Source organism: Atractosteus spatula, chromosome 6, assembly GCF_055471065.1.
Source record: "Atractosteus spatula isolate fAtrSpa1 chromosome 6, fAtrSpa1.hap1, whole genome shotgun sequence".
Taxonomy (NCBI): domain Eukaryota; kingdom Metazoa; phylum Chordata; class Actinopteri; order Semionotiformes; family Lepisosteidae; genus Atractosteus; species Atractosteus spatula.
This window is the reverse complement of record NC_142711.1, coordinates 61,290,956-61,311,967: the sequence shown is the minus strand read 5'-3', so window position 1 is coordinate 61,311,967 and position 21,012 is coordinate 61,290,956. Positions and strand designations below refer to the sequence as shown.

Below are 21,012 nucleotides of genomic sequence, written 5' to 3'. Positions count from 1 at the left end.
TATTGCTTTCTTTTGACCAGTAAAGCATTGTCATTTTAGCGCAGCTGCGAATATGGTGATTTCATCTGTTCCTTTACTCTTGTTAGGGTATAAGGACAATTAATTCAATTCTTGACATTGCCACCAAAGAAGACCGGAAGAAGATGAGCTTGTCTGAACAACATTGCTCACTTCTGTAAGTCTCTCATGTACTGCGATTCTATCACAGCATTCCAGCAAATATTATCCCAAGTGACAGGCTTGCTTACGAACAGGAAACAATTAAGTATATGCTTATAGTGAAGATTTGTTTGACTGTCTGAAAGTTTTATGGCAAAATAATGACATGGAAATGAGCTCTGCTGCCTCATAGCTCCAGGGTTTGATTTAACCCTTTTCGTCTCTCTGTTCGTTTCCTGATCCACAGGATGACAAAATGCTATTTGCTAGTGGATAATTAACATAGGTTTTGTCTGTCTCAGTACTTTTCTTGGCAATATCGAGCATTTATGTAAGTGAATATATTAAACTTATTAAACTGAGTCTTACTCAGTCCATACTGATTTGTGTTTTACATGGAATCTGAAAGGTGATTTGACAAATGGATGGTTACACAGCTCTTTAGCGTTCTGTGAAGACCTTCGCTGCCACCTACTGGAAAAGCAATAACAACCAAAGAGAAATCGTGTTATTTATCTCCATGATTGCAAAGGTTTACATTTAGTATTGGTTAGAAATATGTCAATAATAATTCCTTACACTTCTATAGTGCTTTTCTGGACACTCCACTCAAAGCGCTTTACGGATAATGGGGACTCCCCTCCACCAGCACCAGTGTGCAGCCCCACCTGGATGACGCTCCAGTACACTCTCCACACACCAGCTCTCGGTGGGGAGGAGAACAGAGTGATGAAGCCAGTTAAAAAACGGGGATTATTAGGAGGCCATGATTGGGGAAATTTGGCCAGGGTGCCATTGTAACACCTCTTGCTTACTACAGCTTTACTTTGTTTTACCAGTTAATCCCAAAACGTTTTTCATGTCAACATGATTGATTTAGATTAAATCTCTGTTTCAATGGTGTTGCAATGTATGGGAAGTGAGGACAGTTACGTAATGTTTTGTTCTAGCGGTTTTCTTGCTTTAGAATGTGAACTAGAAAATGACCGCTATCAGGCTCATTCTCACGGCGGTTTAACTTTTTTTTTCCCCCCCAGGGAAGAGCTTGCCAAACTGATTGTGGACGCCGGTGGTAGGTAGAATAATTTTGAGGTGATTTTCTTCAGAGCTTCTCTGAAGCAGAGCCCTTTTCTGCCGTAGCGTACTTAAAATAGTGGTGCAGAGTAAGTCACTTTACTGTTTCCCATGAGTGGTGCTCTGTGTTCAAGCCAGTCTAATACTGTATGTGAGAATAAAAAGACTGAACAGGCCTGAACATACAAATGCAGTAAACCATGTGCACCCCATGTTAATAAAGACCCAATTTAGGATAGTCGATGTGGACCTAGAACAGGTTAGTTGTGCTGAATTGACTTTTTAATGTTACTTGTAACAAGTAACAGCGGCAGTGGATATAAACAAGCACATGACATTGCATATTTAAAAATGGTCTAATTACAGGTGATAGGCATGCAAGGAACCGCATGTCTTTGGACAGATAACTGGTTAATGAATAGAATACAGTGATGTCACCCCAGCTTCAGGCTCGGTGCTGTACACCAGGGATCATGCTGTACTGTCAGTAAACTGCTCAAGATTGCAGATTATTCCAAAATGTGAGGAGCTGTAAGCATTGTAGAAGAAGCAAAGGAAATGGAAAATGATTTAGATCAAAGTCAAGACTGGGCAAACACCTGCCAGATGAGATTGAATGTGGAGAAGTGCTGTATGTTACATGAAAGTAGTTCAGTCATGAACTGTGAAGAGGCTCCTTTTGCTTATCTGTCTTACATTCTGGAATTTCAACAGAATTCTTATTGAGAATGCTTCCTGCTGATACTTGTGCCTATAGTCCAAAATACATCTGTCAGAAGACAGAAAGAAGTTAAGGCCGGTCAATGAGGTTTTCTTCATTCACACTATAGGGCAGATGAATCGTCATCGTCGTCTTTTAATTTGTAGATAGGGGGAAGTCTACTTTATTATACTGAAGCGGATGCCAACGTCCGTATAGAATTTGAGGCTAATAGAAAACTGAATCAAAGGTAAAAACAAGACCATTGAATTGCAGAGACTAATATTACAACATGCATGACTTTTATGCTTGGAGTTTTTGTTTTATTAGAGGCTACACTTCCTCTCTGCATGTATACTGTGTTATAAAAGAAGATATTTCCCAGTTTTCTGCCTTTTCCAGATTATGAAATACAGGTGGCCATTTCAGAAGCCCTCTGCCGCATGACTTTGAAAAAATGGAGGGAAGACCTGGTTTACCAGTGGTTTGTAAATCCAGATTTTGCAAACTCCTTCAAGGAAATAAACGATCGGGAATTTGAAACAGTAAGTTCTACCAACAACCTGTAACTTTTTCAGCAGTAATTGTATATAACTTTGTGATTTGTTGAATTCCAGTCTTTTTGATAGCAACAGAAAGGAAAAGAGCTGTGAGGGTATAGAAGCATATTTGCCCGTTAATATTTAAGTGCATTAAAATCCTCAGTTTTAAAATCATGTACACCGCTTTTACTACTTCATCACACAATGCCACAAATGTTATGAGCAAACCCTTAAGAATTTTTTTCTTTCCTTTTTATTAAGGACTGCCGAAAATTTCTCAACAAAGTGAACAGTTCCCTTGGAGACATACGGAGGTGTTAAATTTTACCTTTTTTTTTCCTCACTGCGTCATCCTGGAAAATTCTTATCATGATAAAATGATGGAAAAATATTATTTTTGCCTTTTGAGTGAAATCCAGTGAAGTGCTCCCCATCTCTAAGGGATTGTACCATCAAGTCCTGTGTGTCAGTTATACATGACGATAGATATGACTAGACGTGCCCACAATCTGCAAGATTGTGGGTCAACATTTGCTGCTGGTGTGACAAGTATAACATCTCTTCCCCACTCTTACCTGTATTTAATGTGCTCTAAGCATGTGGATATTTAGAGTCTTCATAGCGATTTATGATGAATCCTTCAGGAGTTCAGGACTTTGGTCAAATTATAGCACCACTTTAAATGTAAAAGCAAAACTCTGATGAAATTATTCCTGAATGGTGTAAAATAAGGTGTAGGAGAAATCATTCCCTCTTCCCATCGCCCTGCTCTAAGACCCCACCTGCATGACCGACCTGGTTTTCATTCCATAAAAACGGAAGGCAATATTCATTTTTAATGTTTTCCCTCACTATTCCCCATGTATTCTTCTGTTGATCCTTGGGGATTCATGCAAGGGGTACCAACTGCCTCTTCCTTAGCATCATGAATCGTCTAAGCACTTTGCCAAGTAAATCGAGTCTATTAACTAATCCTGTGCCACGTTAAACTGCTGGGGATTTCTGAATTGTTTTAAAAGCTTAATCCTTAATAAATTCCCATTGCTGTACCTAAATTATTCATGGCTGTATACTTGAAAAGTTTGACTAACTTTGCCAAAAGATGATAAAAGAATAATGCCATATATAAATGTATCAATATATTAAAATGGAATAAATGCTATGTCGGTTACTTTGTTAGATGGCTCTTGGATTTAAGGAGCAAATGCATTTCTTTCTCCAGGGTGTACACGTTTCCATGCATCCAAGCTTTCCTTGGAACAAAGGAGGTGAGTTCAGCAGGACTATATGTGTTTATACCACTGATAAAAGTTCAGCCTTTCTGAAAGTTTTCGTTGAGACTTATTATAAAGAAACTACATACCTGCCATGCACAAACATCAAATTTAAACATTAAATGAGGGGGAAATAACTGTGACATTGTGAAGTTTCATGCTTTTTGAAGTAATCTTGGAACCCATTTTAGTATAGAATATGTCTTTGACATTGGCCAGCCTAAGTTGTATTGGGGTTTTTCTCCTAGCTGCACAAGCCAGATGATGCCAAACTTGAGGAATTTTGGGTTGATTTCAACATTGGAAGTTCATGTATAAGTTTCTTCATAAATGATCCTGAGGTATGTTTGAGTGGTTTGGACCCTTAACATGAGCTTCTGTGTGGGTATGTGTACTTACATATACTTTTTGTACAAACTTATGATGCTTTTAAAGAGGAACTGCAATTCTATTTTTATATTTTGGGGTTAGAAAGAATCAGCATTGAGTACATTTCAAACCACAATAAAAGTAAAATGTACACAGGAACTTGTAAAACATCCAATTTACTTGACAAAATAGACAAAATCTCCATGTATGCGCAGCACCGTATTCTGCGATTCAAACACAACACTGGCAACAAAACCTCCAGTGACGTGATGCAGCCCTATTACACTGTGAAGAAGCAGGCTTGTGAATACGTCTCCTTTCATCCAATAGAAATATTGCTCTTGACTTCTAGACGGTTCTGCTGACAAATACTACTTACTTGTTAACTCTGCATGCAGAGCACATTGGAACATTTCTGTGGTGAAAAGTCTGCTGCTCAACCTGTACTTATTCACTTGTACATCGCACTACATTAGTCACTGCTGTGACAAGTGAGCAGGAAGGGCCGCTTCACGTCAGAATTCGTGGAAACGCTCTCTCTCGCCTGTGGAGAGGCCAGGGGACCCACAATTTTCTGCCTAATTTGAAATTTGTAAAAGTTTTCTATACCATGGGTGAATTAATTTTGTTACAGAGGTTTAGTAACCAGTCTGAGAAATTGGGACTGCAGTTCCCCTTTAAGTATTGCACAAAACTAAAGACTTACTCCTTCATTTTTTTTAAACATAAACAACATGAAGTACTGGATTGAAGCTCCTGAATTTCAGCAGGTCTCAAGGCTTTATATTTTATACTGGAGGGTTGTGGGTTCAGATCCGAGCTGGGGCAATGCTATTGTACTCTAAAGTAAGGTAGTTCATTCACGTTGCTCCAAGCAATGCTGTGCTGTATGACTGGGACTTCAGGTCCTCATTTTAAATGAGATTTGACTGATCAAGTAATAAACAACAAATCATTTTAACACTGTCCTGTTTAAAATTGTATAATTTTTACATTACAAATATTTGTGTGTAACTTTTCAATGTGGATTTCAACTTTTCATGTTTTTTTCATTTTCTATGAATAATATTTTTATATATTGTTGGTAAAAGTGTACAGCTCTCATGAATAAGGCAACTGGGTATGCTTTTATTTTCTTCCTCTGTCAAGACTTGTAGCCTGTGCTTGTACCTAAGTTATTGTTTCTCATTTATGTTCAAATAAAGGGAGCCCTTTGGGATTCGGTTAATTTGTCCAAAGGAGCTGTGAGCTGGTATGTTGTTGAAGGTAGGTGAAAATGCAAGCTGCTCTGAAATTTTCAGACTCCTATCGCGTATCTCTGGGTCTCTAAATCTAACCCAATTTAAAGATAAATATGCAGTGAGAAAGTTCTTTATTCTTTGCACATGTTAAAGAACCTGTTTCCTAAGAATTGTCACGTTGTTTGCTTTGGATTTTTTAATTGATAATTTGAACGTAGGCCCCGCTATGCTCCTCATTATCCAGTTATAACCCATGTTTTATCAGATAATGGATTTTTCTGTAGCCTGTTTTCCCTCTTGCCGTATCTTAGGTCATTCATGAAATAAAATGTGATCTGTAATCTTGTGTATTGCAGTCCTTAGCTTAAGATGGATAGCAAAGATACCTATCGAATTTGTGAAATATTATGGCCATTTCTAAAGATTTAACTTTTTTCTCTTCTCAGAAACCAGTGAACAAAAAATACTGACTATTCATACTGAAGTCTTATTGTCTGTGAACAGCAAGGAAGGCAAAATGGTCCGAATTATCTTCAATGCTATTCACGACATTCTTTCAGTGGTGAAGATGATATTTGGAGAGGAAAAACTTAAGGTATTTTTTCCTTTTAATGAGAAATATGGCATATGCATTGTCTGGTGCGCCCTGTTTTTTTGTTGCCTGGATAATATTTTTAAGCAAATAATAGTCACATTTTGACAGTGAATTGTATAATTTAGATGTGCCTTCAGGAGAATCTATCAGAATACTGACAATGGTCAGAGCAGGAAGTGTTTTGAAGGGCGTTATTCATAAAAGCTGAGTTTGTAGTGCAACAGCAGTAACTGTCTTTCAGTGGGCAGTGTACAAGAAACGTCTTACTATAACTTCAATATGTTGGATAATTAAAGCAATCCAAGTACACAAAAAAAGTTAAAGATGGCATTGTCATTTTCAGTTTATGTAGGCCTTTCATGTACTGTGGTGTCTCATCGCTTCTTGGAATATAAGCATGCTGAAGTTTTATTTTGCTGTCATTTTAGAAAAGCTTAGATTCGGAATGGAAGACCTCTGTTTTAAATGATATTAAAGGTATGTTTTTGACTTTAACATAAAATGTTGCAATATAAATGTTAAAAAAGGGGGGAAAAAAGGTTATTCTGTTTTCTTTTTCTCTTCAGTTGAGAAATCAAACTCAATTTTTCCAAGCCCTGAGATTAAGAAGAATGAACCTTCGTCCAGGTAAGTGTATTTACAGTATATGTCTCCATGATACTGGTGTCTAGCAGCGGTGACTGCTGGCCAAGAAGCTACTGTGAAGAGGAATTCGTTTAATTGTGAGGTTCACTAACTTTGCCTGTACTTTTTAGTGTAATTAAACAGGAAAATAAATTTGTGTGTTTAAAACATTTAAGTCTCCAGTTCCTGCTTGGCACGTGTGTGTATATATATATAATTTTCTTTTGCTAATTGATTGGCAGATATGTACAGTAATAATGCCATTTAATGGAGTGCAATGTATTCTAAACGATTGTGATGTATTTTAGCGAAGATAATAATGGCCTGGTCATCAGTGGCAGAAGAGAAACCTTCACACCCTCAAGATTAATATAAAATGCATTGTTTAAGGTGTCACACAGTGCTTATATTCTTGCATAGTGTTACTAATCTCCCCACCCATCTCAATGTCTGTGAACTGTCATTTTCTAAGAGGGAATATAGTTTGGTAGTTGGCTGGGAAACCTTCTTGCAGAGCAACAATCTGTTGTTGAATACTCATAGACTAAGGTCTAGGTTGAGAGACCTCAAATGATCATAGAGCCCTGTAGTTTATAAAGAATATAAAACAAAGAATCTCAAATCAGCACTTTTTCAGTTCCTCAGCTTCAGAAGCAAGAGAAGATCCTGTTGTGAGTATTCTGAATTATATTGGTATGAATTGTCTTGTGGCCTGACCATTTTATTCTCTGAGCAATATGGACATGGTTGTCGTTTCACATCTTTTCAGTTGATCTGTTGTGAAAAATTAGAAATTGACCACTTGTCTTTTTGTTTACTTTGAAAGCAGACTATTGCATGACCATAGCTAGCATTCAGCAATGTCATTTTGTCAATTCTGCTAATAAAACACTGGCTACTTTCACTTACTCTCAGCGCAAGTCTGCTATGTACTTTGATAACTGCACAGTAATATTAGTTCTGCTTTTGTAAAGACCCCTTACCTCTTGGGCCCCAGATGCATTCTGGTTTAACTGTACTGGATTTAGAACATCTTCGGAAATGAACTTTTGTTAACATTTCATTTTCACAGGGTGTTGTAGATGCCCCTGAAGCTCGGGAAAACCTAACACATCAAGTAGGCAAAACCTCTGAAGTGTAAGTGCTTCCCTTGCACTCTGTGGCAGTTTTGAGTGACTGGAATGAAATTCATACTGTAGCTTTGGCTCAACACCATTTAAGCAAGAGTTCACAAGATTGCAAAAGGACTCAGGAATGGGAGGTTAATTTTTGATTAGAAAATATATAAAAATGAGATTTGACATTGAAGGATTCTTTGACATGTTTATTTTAACTGTACCCATACTTTCAGAATGGCCTCTGAACTGGCAGAACATTGCCCAGATCTCAATACTCTGCTTTGAAATTTCTAGGAAGAAAAAAGATGTCTTTGCTATTGAAACACAGTCTGAATCGGAGGTTAGTACATATGTTTATTTATACAGTATATGCTGTATGAAGAAATAATGTACATTGGAGCTACAGTTTATGTACTGTGAATCTGCCTTATGGCAGGTCTATTTCCGCACTGACCAGCCCTGGTCCTGGTGAGCCGCACTTCACTGATCTTGCAGGTCATGCTTAAATCTGTCTAAACTTGAAAACACAAGAGTTCGGATCAATTTAATAAGTTGACTGGGTCACTTAAGTCCGAAACAGTCAGGCATAGTCCTTGAGAAATGTGGCGGTTGTGTTTTTAATGATTTCAAAGCTAATTTGAGTAAAACGCCTGCATAAGATATTTGGAAAATTGTTCCGCTTGTTGAGAGACTGAAGATTTAACCTGTGACCTGTGAAACCTGCAGGATTGTGGCTGTCCAAGACTAGATTTGGTCCGCTCTGGTCTACTTTTCATATGGCCCGGATGATGAAATATATATAAAACTGCTTTAAATATATACATACTGTGCATGGGATTAAAAAAAACGGATCTTGACGTTTCGGTATATGTTTGTATTTGTATATTTTTGAAGCAGTTTTCCTCACATGTGCAGTGCTGGGAATTGTGGCTCATGTGGCTACTTTAACGGCTGGAGAAGGGCCTACTATATGGGAAGTGCTTTCGGCTGGAATGAAAAACGCTGTATAAATTCAATTCCATTGGGTTGCGTTGTGTCTAAAATGTAGCATGCATGTTAGTGTGTAAGGAGGAACCCCCAGGAGTCAGTTCTTATGGACGTCCATTTCCAAGCCTGTTCATTGCACGGTACGTTTCTCAATCCATATTTATTCATTGCTGCTTCAGGTTAATGTTGCAGTGGCAGAGTCAGAAGCACTGACTCCCGCAAGTAAAAACTTATCGCAAGTCAGGAGGACAGAGAGTAATTCATTCAAGGAGGTACTGAAGAGCTACAAGGTTAGTTTCCCTGGCATCCATGAAGTTTAAGTACAGTCTTATGAGGGCAAACATTTTTTGCGAATACGTAAAATAACAGCTTATTTAATTTTCAAGTATAAAACTTACCCATCGAGTTAGCATGAAGTACTGTGAATTCAGAAATCATTAAAAAATTACAGTGAAGCTGAAATGAACAGAGTTTTGTCTTCCTGCAGTACCTGTTTCATAATTATCCGGTTTTGAAAGACTTGCACTCTGCCTTTTCCTCTGTTTGGAGCAGTGCTATTATTTCCTCAGATACCCCTAATTTTCGATTTATTAAATTTTTTTGTGAAGTGTCCTGGTTTTATAATAATCAAAACATCAAGATTAAACGGGTTTAAAAGCATTCTTTTTTATCCCATGCACAGTACGTACAGTACATGTTTAAATTCTAAAGCAGGGATCATACAATTTACGTTTCCAGCATTGTAAAGATATACAGTATAAGAGTTTAATTGTGATAAAGAAGTTAAGTAACATTTTGCTTTTGAACACGTTTGGGTACCCTTTAACACTCAAAAAACAGACATTGAATTGTTGAGCAACTACTTCATTATCTGATCAATACTGACCTGTATGTTCCTAAGCTTTATAAATAATTGCTTTGGTGTGAACTACGAGACTTCGTAGACTGGCACTCTCCAGACAAGATCTGGGTAATATCATAAAAGTTTTGGTTTTATAGATGTTTCATCATAAAACACCAGGGTGTTCTCTAGTTAAATGAGAAAGTATACACCTTGAATTTGAAGGTGTTCCACAGGACTTTAGCACTGATGTATGCAGTAAGCGAGGTGTTGTAACCAAATCTCGAAAAAACAAAAGCATGAATGAACTTTACAGATTTGGTAGAAAAACAAGGTGTCCTTAAGCGAGGAATATTTCAAGGTGGGGAAAAAAGTCCATTTTTTTACCTTTTTTTTAATGTGGGGCTCAAATTATGGAATTGAGTCAGTGAACGTGTTTTTAACTTGACAGACAAGATCTTGTTTCCATTATCAAATGATACTTTTTTTAAAAATGCAGAGTCTCTGGAATTCAGGATAGCTGCAGTGCTGCTTTTGTTAAAGGGAGTGAAAGAAATGTAAATCTTATGCGTTTCAGACAAGTCTTGTAATTATTTTTAATATTTTTTCGTAGATCATGAAAGCTAAAGCAAGGATCTTCAGTCGTTCTTTTTCTTCTGACAGGTATGGTAAATGTTAATAAATTCCTCTGGTGAAAGTGCCTTTGAATTGCTTCAGGCATGATGAAATTAAAATTGCTTTCTAATTGTTTACCTTCTGTATGCACTGCATTGATACTGTGTTCTGAGGAGCATGTTATTGGGAATTTAAAAACATTTTTGCTCTTTGACATAGATGTACAGTTTTTTTATAAACTATTTTACCATCAAAGCTGTAGTCCAACAGAACTGCTGCTGATAAGCTTGACAATAGCTGATTAACAGCTGTTTGTTTGAGACTTCTCACGAGAGAGCAGTAAGCAATCATTGTGGTCTGTCCCATCTTGAGCAGAAAAGATCCATTGTTACCAATGCAAAATCTGACTGCTCACATCTTTGAATGCATGTCTTCATTTCCACTTTGGGATAGTCGAATTACAGCTCTAAACTGGGTTATTCCAGGTTCTGTAAAGATAAATGCAATTCGAGTTCAGAAGTTAAAGTTAGCATCTACGTACCTGATAAAACATGATACAGGAGGCTGATGTGTGGTTTGTGCTTGCACTGTCAGGAGTATGACAGCCTCCACACCAGTCACGGAGAAAGAGCTGAATGAGGCTAAGAAAAGATTGGTGAGTAAAATTGTCATGGCAGGCATCTAACTCTTGAGGCATCTATTGAAAGCATCTTGTGTTTACTTCTATAATATTCAATTCTTTTTAAAAGCTTGTTCTATTGGCATTCTATTGGCACAGCATATGCAGTTTATCATTTTTCAGTTATGTTCTTGAGTTACATATGGCCAGCAGCCATATCACCCTGCAGCTCACAACTGGTTACCCATTGAAGCTCAGCAGGTGTGAGCCTGGTCAGTACCTGGATGGGAGACCTCCTGGGAGAAACTGGAAGAGGTATTAGTGGGGCCAGCAGGGGGCGCTCACCCTGCGGTCTGTGTGTGTCCTAATGCCCCAGTGTAGTGACAGGGACAGTATAATGTAATAGGCGCCGTCCTTCGGATGTGATGTAAAACCGAGGTCCTGACTCTGTGGTCATTAAAAATCCCAGGCGTTTCTCGAAGAGAGTAGGACCATCTCTTTGGTCGTGACCAAATTTCCCATTGGCCCTTACCAATCATGGCCTCCTAATAATCCCCATCTATGAATTGGCTTCATCACTCTGTTCTCCTCCCCACTGAGAGCTGTTGTGTGGTGAGTGTACTGACGCACTATGGCTGCCGTTGCATCATCCAGGTGGGGCTGCACACTGGTGGTGGTGGAGGGGAGTCCCCATTACCTGTAAAGTGCTTTGAGTGGAGTGTCCAAAATGCTATATAAGTGTAGGGAATTATTAATTTATTACATTTACTGTTCCATTTAGCCTGATCTATAAAGAAGGAAGCCACTCAGTCTCTCCTTGAGACACTAGTGCTCAGGTTCATCTCCTCGCAATGTGGAAGCTGAATTTTGACCAGAGCCAGGTGATCCTGCACACTAACTCTGCTACCTTTTCAAGTCATGCTGAGAGTCCTGTACCAGCTCGCAGGGCCTCTCCAAAGTTTGAAAGAGGCCGGCGGCACTCCAGAGCCACGACACCCTATCGCAATGTCAAATGCAAAGGAAAAAAAAAAGGCAATACAAACGTCCAGAGTTTTTGTGGTGTCCACCATGGTTCATTTTGAATTTTGATGGGATTGTCTAATTTTTTGTTTCAGCCTTGGCAATCCAAGAGATTTTTTTCAGAGAGTGAGGAAAGCCCTGAACACAGTGAAGCGAGCTTGAATAGGGAACTCAAACGATCTCAGAAGAAAATGGACTACACCAGGAAAAAGCCAAAGAACAAATCCAGACTGAAGAGTAAGCTTCCTTCTAATGTATATCGTATAGTGCATGTGGATAAATACCTGAAGCAAAAATCTCTAAAGGTTTTAACTGCTTGCATCAGCATCATAACTTTGCAATTTCTTTTTTTTTATAAAGTTTTGCCTCTTTCCTCACCCAGCAGTGAAAACGAACCAAGTAATATTAGGGTAAGTTTGAATTTTTTGGGGGTCTGTTGTAGAGTCTAAAATGTTCCATTAGCATTGCAATTTAGTGTTGCTCTAATCCAAATAATTTATTGGGCTTTTTTTGTTGGCTTGCTTTGGCTTGGAAAAGACATTCTTCTACCTTTTTGTTTTCAGAAGCATTCAACACCGAAGTCGTTTCAAGAAAAACGAAAAGAAAATCAGAGCAGTATAGTTCAGTTCCTGAATGATTCTGAAGAAGATCTGGAGCTTCCAGTGTTATCAACTCAGCTATTTGAACCTCTTGAGAGGGGCCCAGGTAAGATTTCTATTATAATATCCTGAAATATCCCGATTCTTATGGTCAGGTAGGACCTGGTTTTATTTTTTTACTTGCATATCAAGGCTTCATTCTGTTTGGAATTAACCTTTACTTGTTTCAACTCTTTTTGAACTATAATGCAAGTAACAGAGTGTTCAGTGAAATGTATCCATACTTGAGCCTACTGTCTCATCAGACATGAGCTTATTCCCATTTCTTTAGTATTAAACAGGCGGAGTGCATTTGACCCACTACATACAATTGTAGTATATTCCCGGCAATACTTATGTTTGGCTGGGTGGACTGTAGCAAGTAGGGTAAAATGACATTTATCCTAGTCAGAGGCGCGAACCCCCCCAACTCTCCAGTTGATACAGACCTATGACCATCAATTTATATAGACTGGTCATCTCTTCATCTGTCCATTTTTCTTGTATCCTGTAGCTTGAATCCCAAGGATTAAAATTGTTTATTTCAGAAAATAGTATCAAGTAAAACGCATTCCACTGTACACAGCACAGATGCGCAAGTCCTGAATAAGACACAAGCCCAGCTGAACTGCACAAATAGACCGTCTTCATATCATAGTAAACAAATGGAAAATGGTCAGGCTGCACAATTACAGACTGCAAATGTCGCTTGTATGGCAACTTTTTTTCTTAACCTTTCATTTTACCTGGTAAGTCAACTGGGAAACACTGGAAATGAGAATTTGATTACTGGGTGACTGATTTATTGAGTGGGACATTTAGTTACTGGAGTGCAGATCTACAACAGCAGCATCTTCTTTAGCGTCATTAAAGTTCTCTTTGTAATGAACCTGTTTTTATCATCTTCAGTTACAGAAGAAAAACCATTGAAGAGCTCGGTGTGTGTTGCAAATGATGAAGCCATGTCTGCGAAGGTAATGTACCTCTTAATGCAGATGTGCTGTGCGCTTGGGTTTGCAAAGAGAAGTGTTTCAGCATTAACCACACAGATTTTTCCCCTTTTTCATCTGCCCATTTGAAAGATTCCAGAACAGTTAACTTGTCATGATTATAACAGCTTCCTCCATTGATTACATCAGTGCTTCAAAATGTTCGTACAAATAAATTGTGTTTTGAGTTCACTATTGACTCTCTTAAAAAATGTCTTTCCCTCAAATGTCTCCTCTTCAAATCACTACAAGTAAAGTGTCTTTCAGGAGCCTGTACCAGATGAGGGTGAGATTTCCCCTGAACCTAAGAAAAGGAAGTTTGGCTTGGGTAAGATATTGACAGACTACATTGTAAGAATGAAACGGAGCCTTTTATTTTGCCATTGGAAAGTAGGAATGTTGATTCCAATCATTTTTATTATGAATACATTTCAAATGTACCTAAAAGTCATCAGAATCGCAGTTTTTGTGCAACACAAGTGCACTTTCAGGGACAATACATATAAATGAAGATTCACTGTATGTTTGACACAGCAATGAGCGCAATGGGTTTGTCTCTACTTTTGTCTTCTGCTGCTCAGGCCCTGGTTCTGAGGCAGTGTTGCCTGAGGAGGCAGCACAGCACATCAGCAGTCACAGGCTTAAACCAAGAAACCTTTTTTCGTCGAAAAAGCAAGAGAGTGATGAAGGTAGCCGTGTGGACTCCTTGCAACTCCAGCAACTTATGTAAACTGGTGAACCTCTTACTGTATGTAGCCCACCTGTAGGTGTTTGGGGGTGATTGGGTATTTCACTTCTTATCACTGTAAAAATATTTTCTGTTGATGAAATGGCATCAGAAATTGTGTAGCTTTACACAGTCTGTTTTAATTAGGAGTGTTCAAGCAGTACTAAGGCCAGCTTTTGTCTAAAGAGCTGGTTGCATTCCTAATTTTTGCACTTCGTGAGCATGCATAGCATAATCTTGAGCAAATTAGTAGTAGTTTTTCTCATATCTTTCATTACTCAAGAGCATAAAGTTACCAATGAGACAATGGAGGACACTGATTCTGGAGCAGAAGGGGGATCCAGTGTCATCAGTATGTTTGAAACCTTCACAAATCAGCTCAGGAACAAGTTCTGGGTGAGTTGTTTTACTGTGTGTGTGAGAGCATAACATTGGAGAAAACTGTTCCGTGTCCTAAAACGTGGTGCTCTGAGAAAGTTTACAGTTACAGTATCTTGCTTCAATCCTGTCTGATGTTAAAATGTCTTTGTGGTGACCTTTCTCTGTATGACACAAGGTGTGGGCAGGCCGGGACCCTGACAGTGTGGAGATGGGTTTATAAGCAGGACATCTAAAAGCAAATCTTCTTCAGATGCATATGTCCAGTGAATTTTCAGTTTGGTGTTTAAAACCATTTAAAATATTGCTATGCAAAGCTGATTCAGGTAATCACCTGGAAAAAAAGATTTGTCCTTAATACAAATGCATTAACACATGTGGTCCCTCATTGGTTGAATAAAGTTTTACAGAAACATTTAGAAGCAGACTACATTTGACTCTTTCTAAAAGGAAGATTTTACATACAGTATCAGAGGTTACATAGAAAAAGGTTTAAGCTATAAAAATAAAGTGTGTTCTAACAGCATACAGCCATGTTTTTCCATTACTTTTTCAAGTGTAAAAATATGAAAATCTAGTTGGGAATTAAGCACATTCTTCCATCCAGTACCTTTCCAATCTTGAGAATTGATGTAAACGGTAAAATAAACATTTCTGACATCTGCTTTCTTATACAGCAATGCATGTAACTCTTTCCTTCTCCTTCAGTCTAGGTACAAGAGGATGGTGATATGCTCACAGCATGCCCTCAATGACTGTGAGACGAGTGTATCTACGCTGTTGAACATTGTACATACCTGCAGGTAGCTGCTGCGCCTTAGCTCACCTGTATAGTAACCTAAAACAGGACCCCTGTACTTCCATCTTTTCATTTTTCATTTTATGCTAGCTAGCAGTGTCTGAAAGGTCCAGATGATCGCTCTCAATCCTTTTACCCCTACCTGAGCGTGAAAGTTTTACCCTGGTGTTATTACTACTTTCTTAAACTGATGATGGGTTTACTGATGTGTATTATCCACACAGGGCTTAAGTATCTCATGGTCTGAACCTGTTTTATTTCTTATCCTGTGTGTAAAACTATATCCTGAGCATCAAAAGAGACAGACGGGACCTAGGCAAGTTCATCATGCTGGATAACATTGATCACTCATAGGGCAGATCGTTTCAAGTGCTGTGAAAGACAGTTGATTAGAAAATCCACAGATCATGTCCCATCTTGGGGAGGCCTCATGACTCGGTCTCCTGGATGGTGTCCAGTCACTAATTCTTTGGCGCAATGTCTTGCCACTTGCTGGCTGTGTGCTGGAGGCTGAGCAACTTGGTGACTGATCCCAGCCTCCAGCATACAGATGACATGAAGCTTCATTGTTCTCTTGGTAGGCAAGACTCCCCTCAGAGTTGTTCTTTCTTGATCTGCCTGTAGGTTAGATCACGTCATCACCTGAGCACGTCATCACCTTCCTTCTGAAAGCAGACATGCCTAGATGTAATGATACCATAAGTTTCTTTTGATGCGCAGTATAAATTATGGAATCGAACTTTCTAAAATGGTTCCCCGCCACCCTGTTGGACTGCTCTGTTGATGAAAATGGATGGATAGGGAGAAAAGAGGACACTGTGCCTGAATTATCTTGCACATTATCCAGTTTGATTGGTGCCCTCATTGCTCATTCATTAGGCTATAAAGCATACAGTAGGTCAGATCTCCAAGTCTGGCCTATAAGCGCAACACTGCAGCAGGTTGTGTAGTTCTCCTAAACCCTTATCTGTTCTAGGCCTATGCAGGAGAGTTAATTGGCGTTTAGGAGAGTTTAGGCCTTAAGTGAGCTATAACCCTTTTTATAAAGGAATTTGTGCTGTTGATGACATACAGAGACCTAGAAATCCTGCTTTTACATTTGCCACTAAAGAGTAGGGTTATTGTTCATGGGGGTCAACAGTAACACGTTGCTGTTCTTCATGGGTCAGTAGCTTTTCTCTTTTGTGTAAAAGGCTAAAGAACTTGGAACAGATCCGGGCGACCATCACTGACCAGATATTACAGCTGGAGAAAGAGTCCAACGCTCTGATGGAGATAGAGAAGGACACTGTGGTAGGTGACTCCTAAGCGAGGCAAGGCGCCCTGTGCAGGAGGTGTAATGACCAGGAGGCGCCACTAGAGGCCGTCTGGCCGAAGGCCTGGAAGACGCGTATATAATACACTGCAGTGGGAAGACTACAGGTCGATCAGCTGGAATGTAGGATTTTTTTGGTGCCCAAAACCAATGGAGGGGGAGAGGTTGAGAGACTAAGGAAGAAAAAGTGCAGGAATGAGTAGAGGAAAATAGTGTGAATAAACCCAGAAACGTTCGGGGACTCCGGGGAGAAAACCTCTGCTGGAGTTTTAATATCAAGTCCCCCGAATCATATTATCGGCGCCTTGAATTTTCCACAAGTTTCAATCCTTTTTACGTTCTTTTGAACGTCATACTTATTTTGACCTGTGTATGTGTATAGATGGTGGTCCATTATCAATCCCTTCCTGATATATGCCAAGATTCCTAAATGGTTTGCAATTATTCTGGAAATAATGTTTCCGGGAAGTCCACGTTTTATACATAGAATAATAATGTCCGGGGGTTAACTCGTGCTATCAAGCACTTGAGAATTTACCAAATCAAGTACTTTGTATGGAGAATTACTCGTTGTCTCCACTAGAGGTCCATCTAGTTGCAAAAATGAAGGTAGGACAGGTGAAAATTGTAAAGGTTAGGATTACGGATGCAAATTTGAGATTAGAGTTCATTCCTCAGATAAATATAATCCATTCAATTTAAAAAAATCTCCATTTAAGGTATTGATGTAAATTTACAAATGTGCTTTCTGCAAACCCTTAATTTCAGGGAAGACTTGTGAAGAATTTTAATATGTATCGTGCTATTGTCTTGGTTATTAATCATGCTGTAAGAGGGTCAGAACGATTATAAACCATACAGAATAAAAAGTGTTTCATATGGCGTCAGAAGATGTTTTTGACATCTTCATTTTTCTTTACATTCAAACCATAATGCTTAAATTTTACAAACTTTTTGGGAACTCAAAAATAAAGTTTGTAAAATTTAAGCATTATGGTTTGAATATAAAAAATGATACTTATGTTTTGGTGCAACATAAGAAAAGCATTGCACATTACTGTAGGAAAAGACGTTAACATCCCACAAGCCGACCCGTCTTTCGATGGATTATTTACCATGGGATTCTATTTCTGGCCTTGCTTCTTTGGAAATGGTCGTTTTGGGGAAAACATAAAAAAAAAACTAGCCTGTGTTACGTGCTAAGAACTATGTAACTGCAGGTGTTTGTCTTGGTTTCAGGAATTCTGGCAGACCCAGTCCCAGACATTTGCATCATTCTGTGAAAGACAGCAGATGAGGTGAGAGGAGCTGAAGTAAGACTGTCCATTCCTGGTCCTTAGGAGTTCTTGTGTCTTCAGGTTTCCAGACTCATTCGGTACCTCCACCGATTACTGCCTATGCTGTAGCTGCCTCATGGCTTTCCCCAGTTCTCTGGTGATTCCAGTATAATGAACGCCCAACAACGGGATGGGACGCATCTTCCTAAGCCATGAAACAAGTACATATTTGTCCTATCACTGTTTGTTTAAATGAGAACTATTAAGTGTTATACTTATTTGCCAGTACTGCAGTTTTACAGTGTTCTGTGTTTGCAGGCTAAAATCATTGGAATTAATGAACCCAAATACGAGAGGTGTGGTGGCACAAGTGGGTGAACCATCAGCTCAGCAGGTTTGTGTGATAAACTTGATAAAATACAAGTAGTGGTTAAAAATGACATCGTGGGCAGGGCCGATTATGGGCACCCTACAATTGATTAATTAGAATGCAACAGTGAACAGCAAGAGACCAGAAATTCCGTACGTGGTTGAAATTTAAGCTTTTCCTCAAGTGCACATAACCAGGCATGGGTGCTGCTATCTGATTTGTTTCTCAAATGGCACGGCTGAGTTCAGCCTTAAATATTTAAAAGGATCACGTTTATACAGTCCATAACTCTTGCACTGTTATGGTACGTCCTGTAATTCAGTAGAAACTAATATATATTATATATAGGAATATAGGAATAGGAATAAAAGCAATTTCTAACCTGGGAAATGTAGTTTCCGGGTTGATCGGCACCTCATCATGCTCTGTGTTCCTGATCCCTGTTGCACTGGCAGCCCCATTTCATCAGAAATAACAGGTCACAGCACCCTGCGCATCAGCATTGCGACTGTGAGAGGGCAGCGAAACAGCCCTCCCTGCAGGGCAGGTATTGGTACTGACCATGTTCACAGTGCAGCAGCAGGAGGTTGGGTAAGAAACACCTCACCCTAATTCAGGCCGCATCTCCTCAGACCACAGTTCTGAAAAAGAGTTTTAAATGAAAGTTTGTGATGTGACCTCTCTCGCATCCTGACTTAGAAATAAAGTTGTTTTTTATTTACTTGGACCAGCAGCCTCCTGGCTCATTGCTTTTAAGGAAGAGGGAGGGGGGGGGTTCTTTGCCCTTAAAGTTGGGCGGTTGTCCTCTCGGCTCGTTATGCCGATAGAGCAGCAGGAGTGGAGCCAGGTGTTTTGCAGTGACTTGTTCGAATGGTTCTTGTATAAACCACCCTGACAGACAAGGTTAGCGTGGCTCAGGTGTGCAGAAGGGAATGTGAAGTCTTGGACACAACAGACCAGTCAGTGTGGTGCTCCGGGCAGGAGTGTTCGGTCACTGCAGGACTCCACTTCCAGTGGCTGGTGGCAACCTGACTGCATGGCGCGACACTGCTCAAGTCCCGAGTCCTCCCTGCCGCCCGCTCTGAGGGCTTGTGGCAAGAGGTGGCTGTGACTGCTGGGTACCAGCCCCTGGAGCACCCGTGGGGGCAGCCAGGAGGGCACAGGGCACCCTGGTCTCGGAAACCAAGTGAACGGTCAGCACACCAGCACGCCTTGCCCGGGCTCTGAGGACGAGCAGAGGGACAGAATCCTGCAGGAGAGCCTGTGTTAGAGATGCAGCGAGGGCTTGCTGCTGGCCTGCAGTTTTCATTGTGAAAATCCTCCCGTCGATGATGGTTTTCAATCGGCATAACGAGTTCAACTTTCAACTCTGCTAAATAAAATGTCAGTGGCCTTTCTAAAACAGGCAGTCATTTCCCCAATACGTTGTTAATTCATTGTGGTTTTAGTGGCTTTGTTTAATGCTCACTGTATTATGCTTTTGATTAATTTAGATTGTGAATTGATTGCAGGTAAGTCAGTTGGATCTAATTTACTTGGACATTTTAACAGGCCTCAACTATATAATGTTTCATTGACTTGTGGAATATTCTAATGTTGAAAAGTGATACCAGTGTGTTTTGTTTTCCTCGACAGGAAACCAAAACTGGAAATGAACTATTGGTGAAGTCCACAATACCGCAATGATAATTTTATGAATAATGCCATTTATTTTCTAAGGAAAAGCCTCTATCCAGAGCATCATAGTTTTCCCCTGAATCCCCTGAATACTTTAATGGACTAGTTGCTCAGTAATGACTTGAAAGAAAGCAGATTAGAAGCAGAACATGGCAACACAGGAGAATTTGTTAAAACAATTATACATTGTTCAGGTTTTAGTTTCATATGCATTCTTTGTAATCGCATATCTCCACTAATATTTTTCCAAGAGAACAAAAACTTAAATCTGTCACTATTTCATATAGCATTATTGTGCTCTACACCTTGATCCTACATTATGAATGATCACTTGTCTTTTTTTTTTACTTAGACTCGAGATCCTTAGGCTGTTCCTGTAATGTAACAAACTCATCTTGGTTAACATGTTTTGTGAGAATTGTAAAGGACCTGCAATTAGCAATTTTTTTCTCTATGAATAAAATGTTATCACTCGTATATGACTGGTGTTAGTTTTTGAAAACATAAGACTGCAATAATGATGTTGATCAAAACTGTATTTTAATCTTTTTGATACATTGATATTCATTTTGTTGTATTATTAAAGGAATTTGGCCAGTTAACCACACAAAGTTTACGAAGGGGTTATGATGAGGATACTGTATATGAGTTAATTGAAAGGAAGTGTATTTTTTGCTTACACAGTGTATTGTTATAGATAGCAGAACCTAAACTGCACAACTTTATCCACACTCCTCGGTCTGTGATAAATGTTGGTGTTGGGCTGTAACAATTACAGCATCTCCTACAGATTTGTATGGTTTACCTGCCTGTTTATGGAAGATGTCAAAATCCAACGCCCCAGTAAGGGTTGAGAGGGTAAGTATAACATCTCCTATTCCCTGATAGATGAGGGAGAAGCATTAAAACATTAATCTGATCAAAAATATTATGAAACAGTGGAAACTGTACTGACATTAGGGGCGGGGCGGTGGCTCTGTGGCTCAGGATCCGCGCCTGTGGCTGGAAGGTTCCCACAGCCGTCGGCTGACAGGAGATCTCCCTTTAGCTCAACTGGCTGGGTC

At 39.4% G+C, this 21,012-nt stretch overlaps 1 protein-coding gene across 1 annotated transcript; it reads left to right on the top strand.

The window, feature by feature from the left end:
- Window positions 1-10,137: 10,137 nt before the first annotated feature.
- sycp2l (synaptonemal complex protein 2-like) lies at window positions 10,138-19,541 on the top strand. The gene is made up of 13 exons (XM_088918170.1): window positions 10,138-10,187; window positions 10,734-10,794; window positions 11,874-12,015; window positions 12,139-12,188; window positions 12,342-12,483; window positions 13,326-13,390; window positions 13,673-13,733; window positions 13,987-14,094; window positions 14,416-14,528; window positions 15,219-15,313; window positions 16,503-16,602; window positions 17,864-17,922; window positions 19,397-19,541. The coding sequence occupies exons 1-13, from the start codon at window positions 10,141-10,143 to the stop codon at window positions 19,539-19,541; spliced, it is 1,188 nt and encodes a 395-aa protein (XP_088774296.1). The 5' UTR covers window positions 10,138-10,140.
- The last annotated feature ends 1,471 nt before the right edge of the window (window positions 19,542-21,012 follow it).

What these genes read in the sequence shown, in the direction of transcription:
- sycp2l (XM_088918170.1), top strand. Translation starts at nt 10,141, where the DNA reads ATGAAAGCTAAAGCAAGGATCTTCAGTCGTTCTTTTTCTTCTGACAG. An exon ending in CGTTCTTTTTCTTCTGACAG is followed by an intron (nt 10,188 to 10,733) that starts GTATGGTAAATG and finishes TTGCACTGTCAG; the next exon opens with GAGTATGACAGCCTCCACAC. An exon ending in ATGAGGCTAAGAAAAGATTG is followed by an intron (nt 10,795 to 11,873) that starts GTGAGTAAAATT and finishes TTTTTGTTTCAG; the next exon opens with CCTTGGCAATCCAAGAGATT.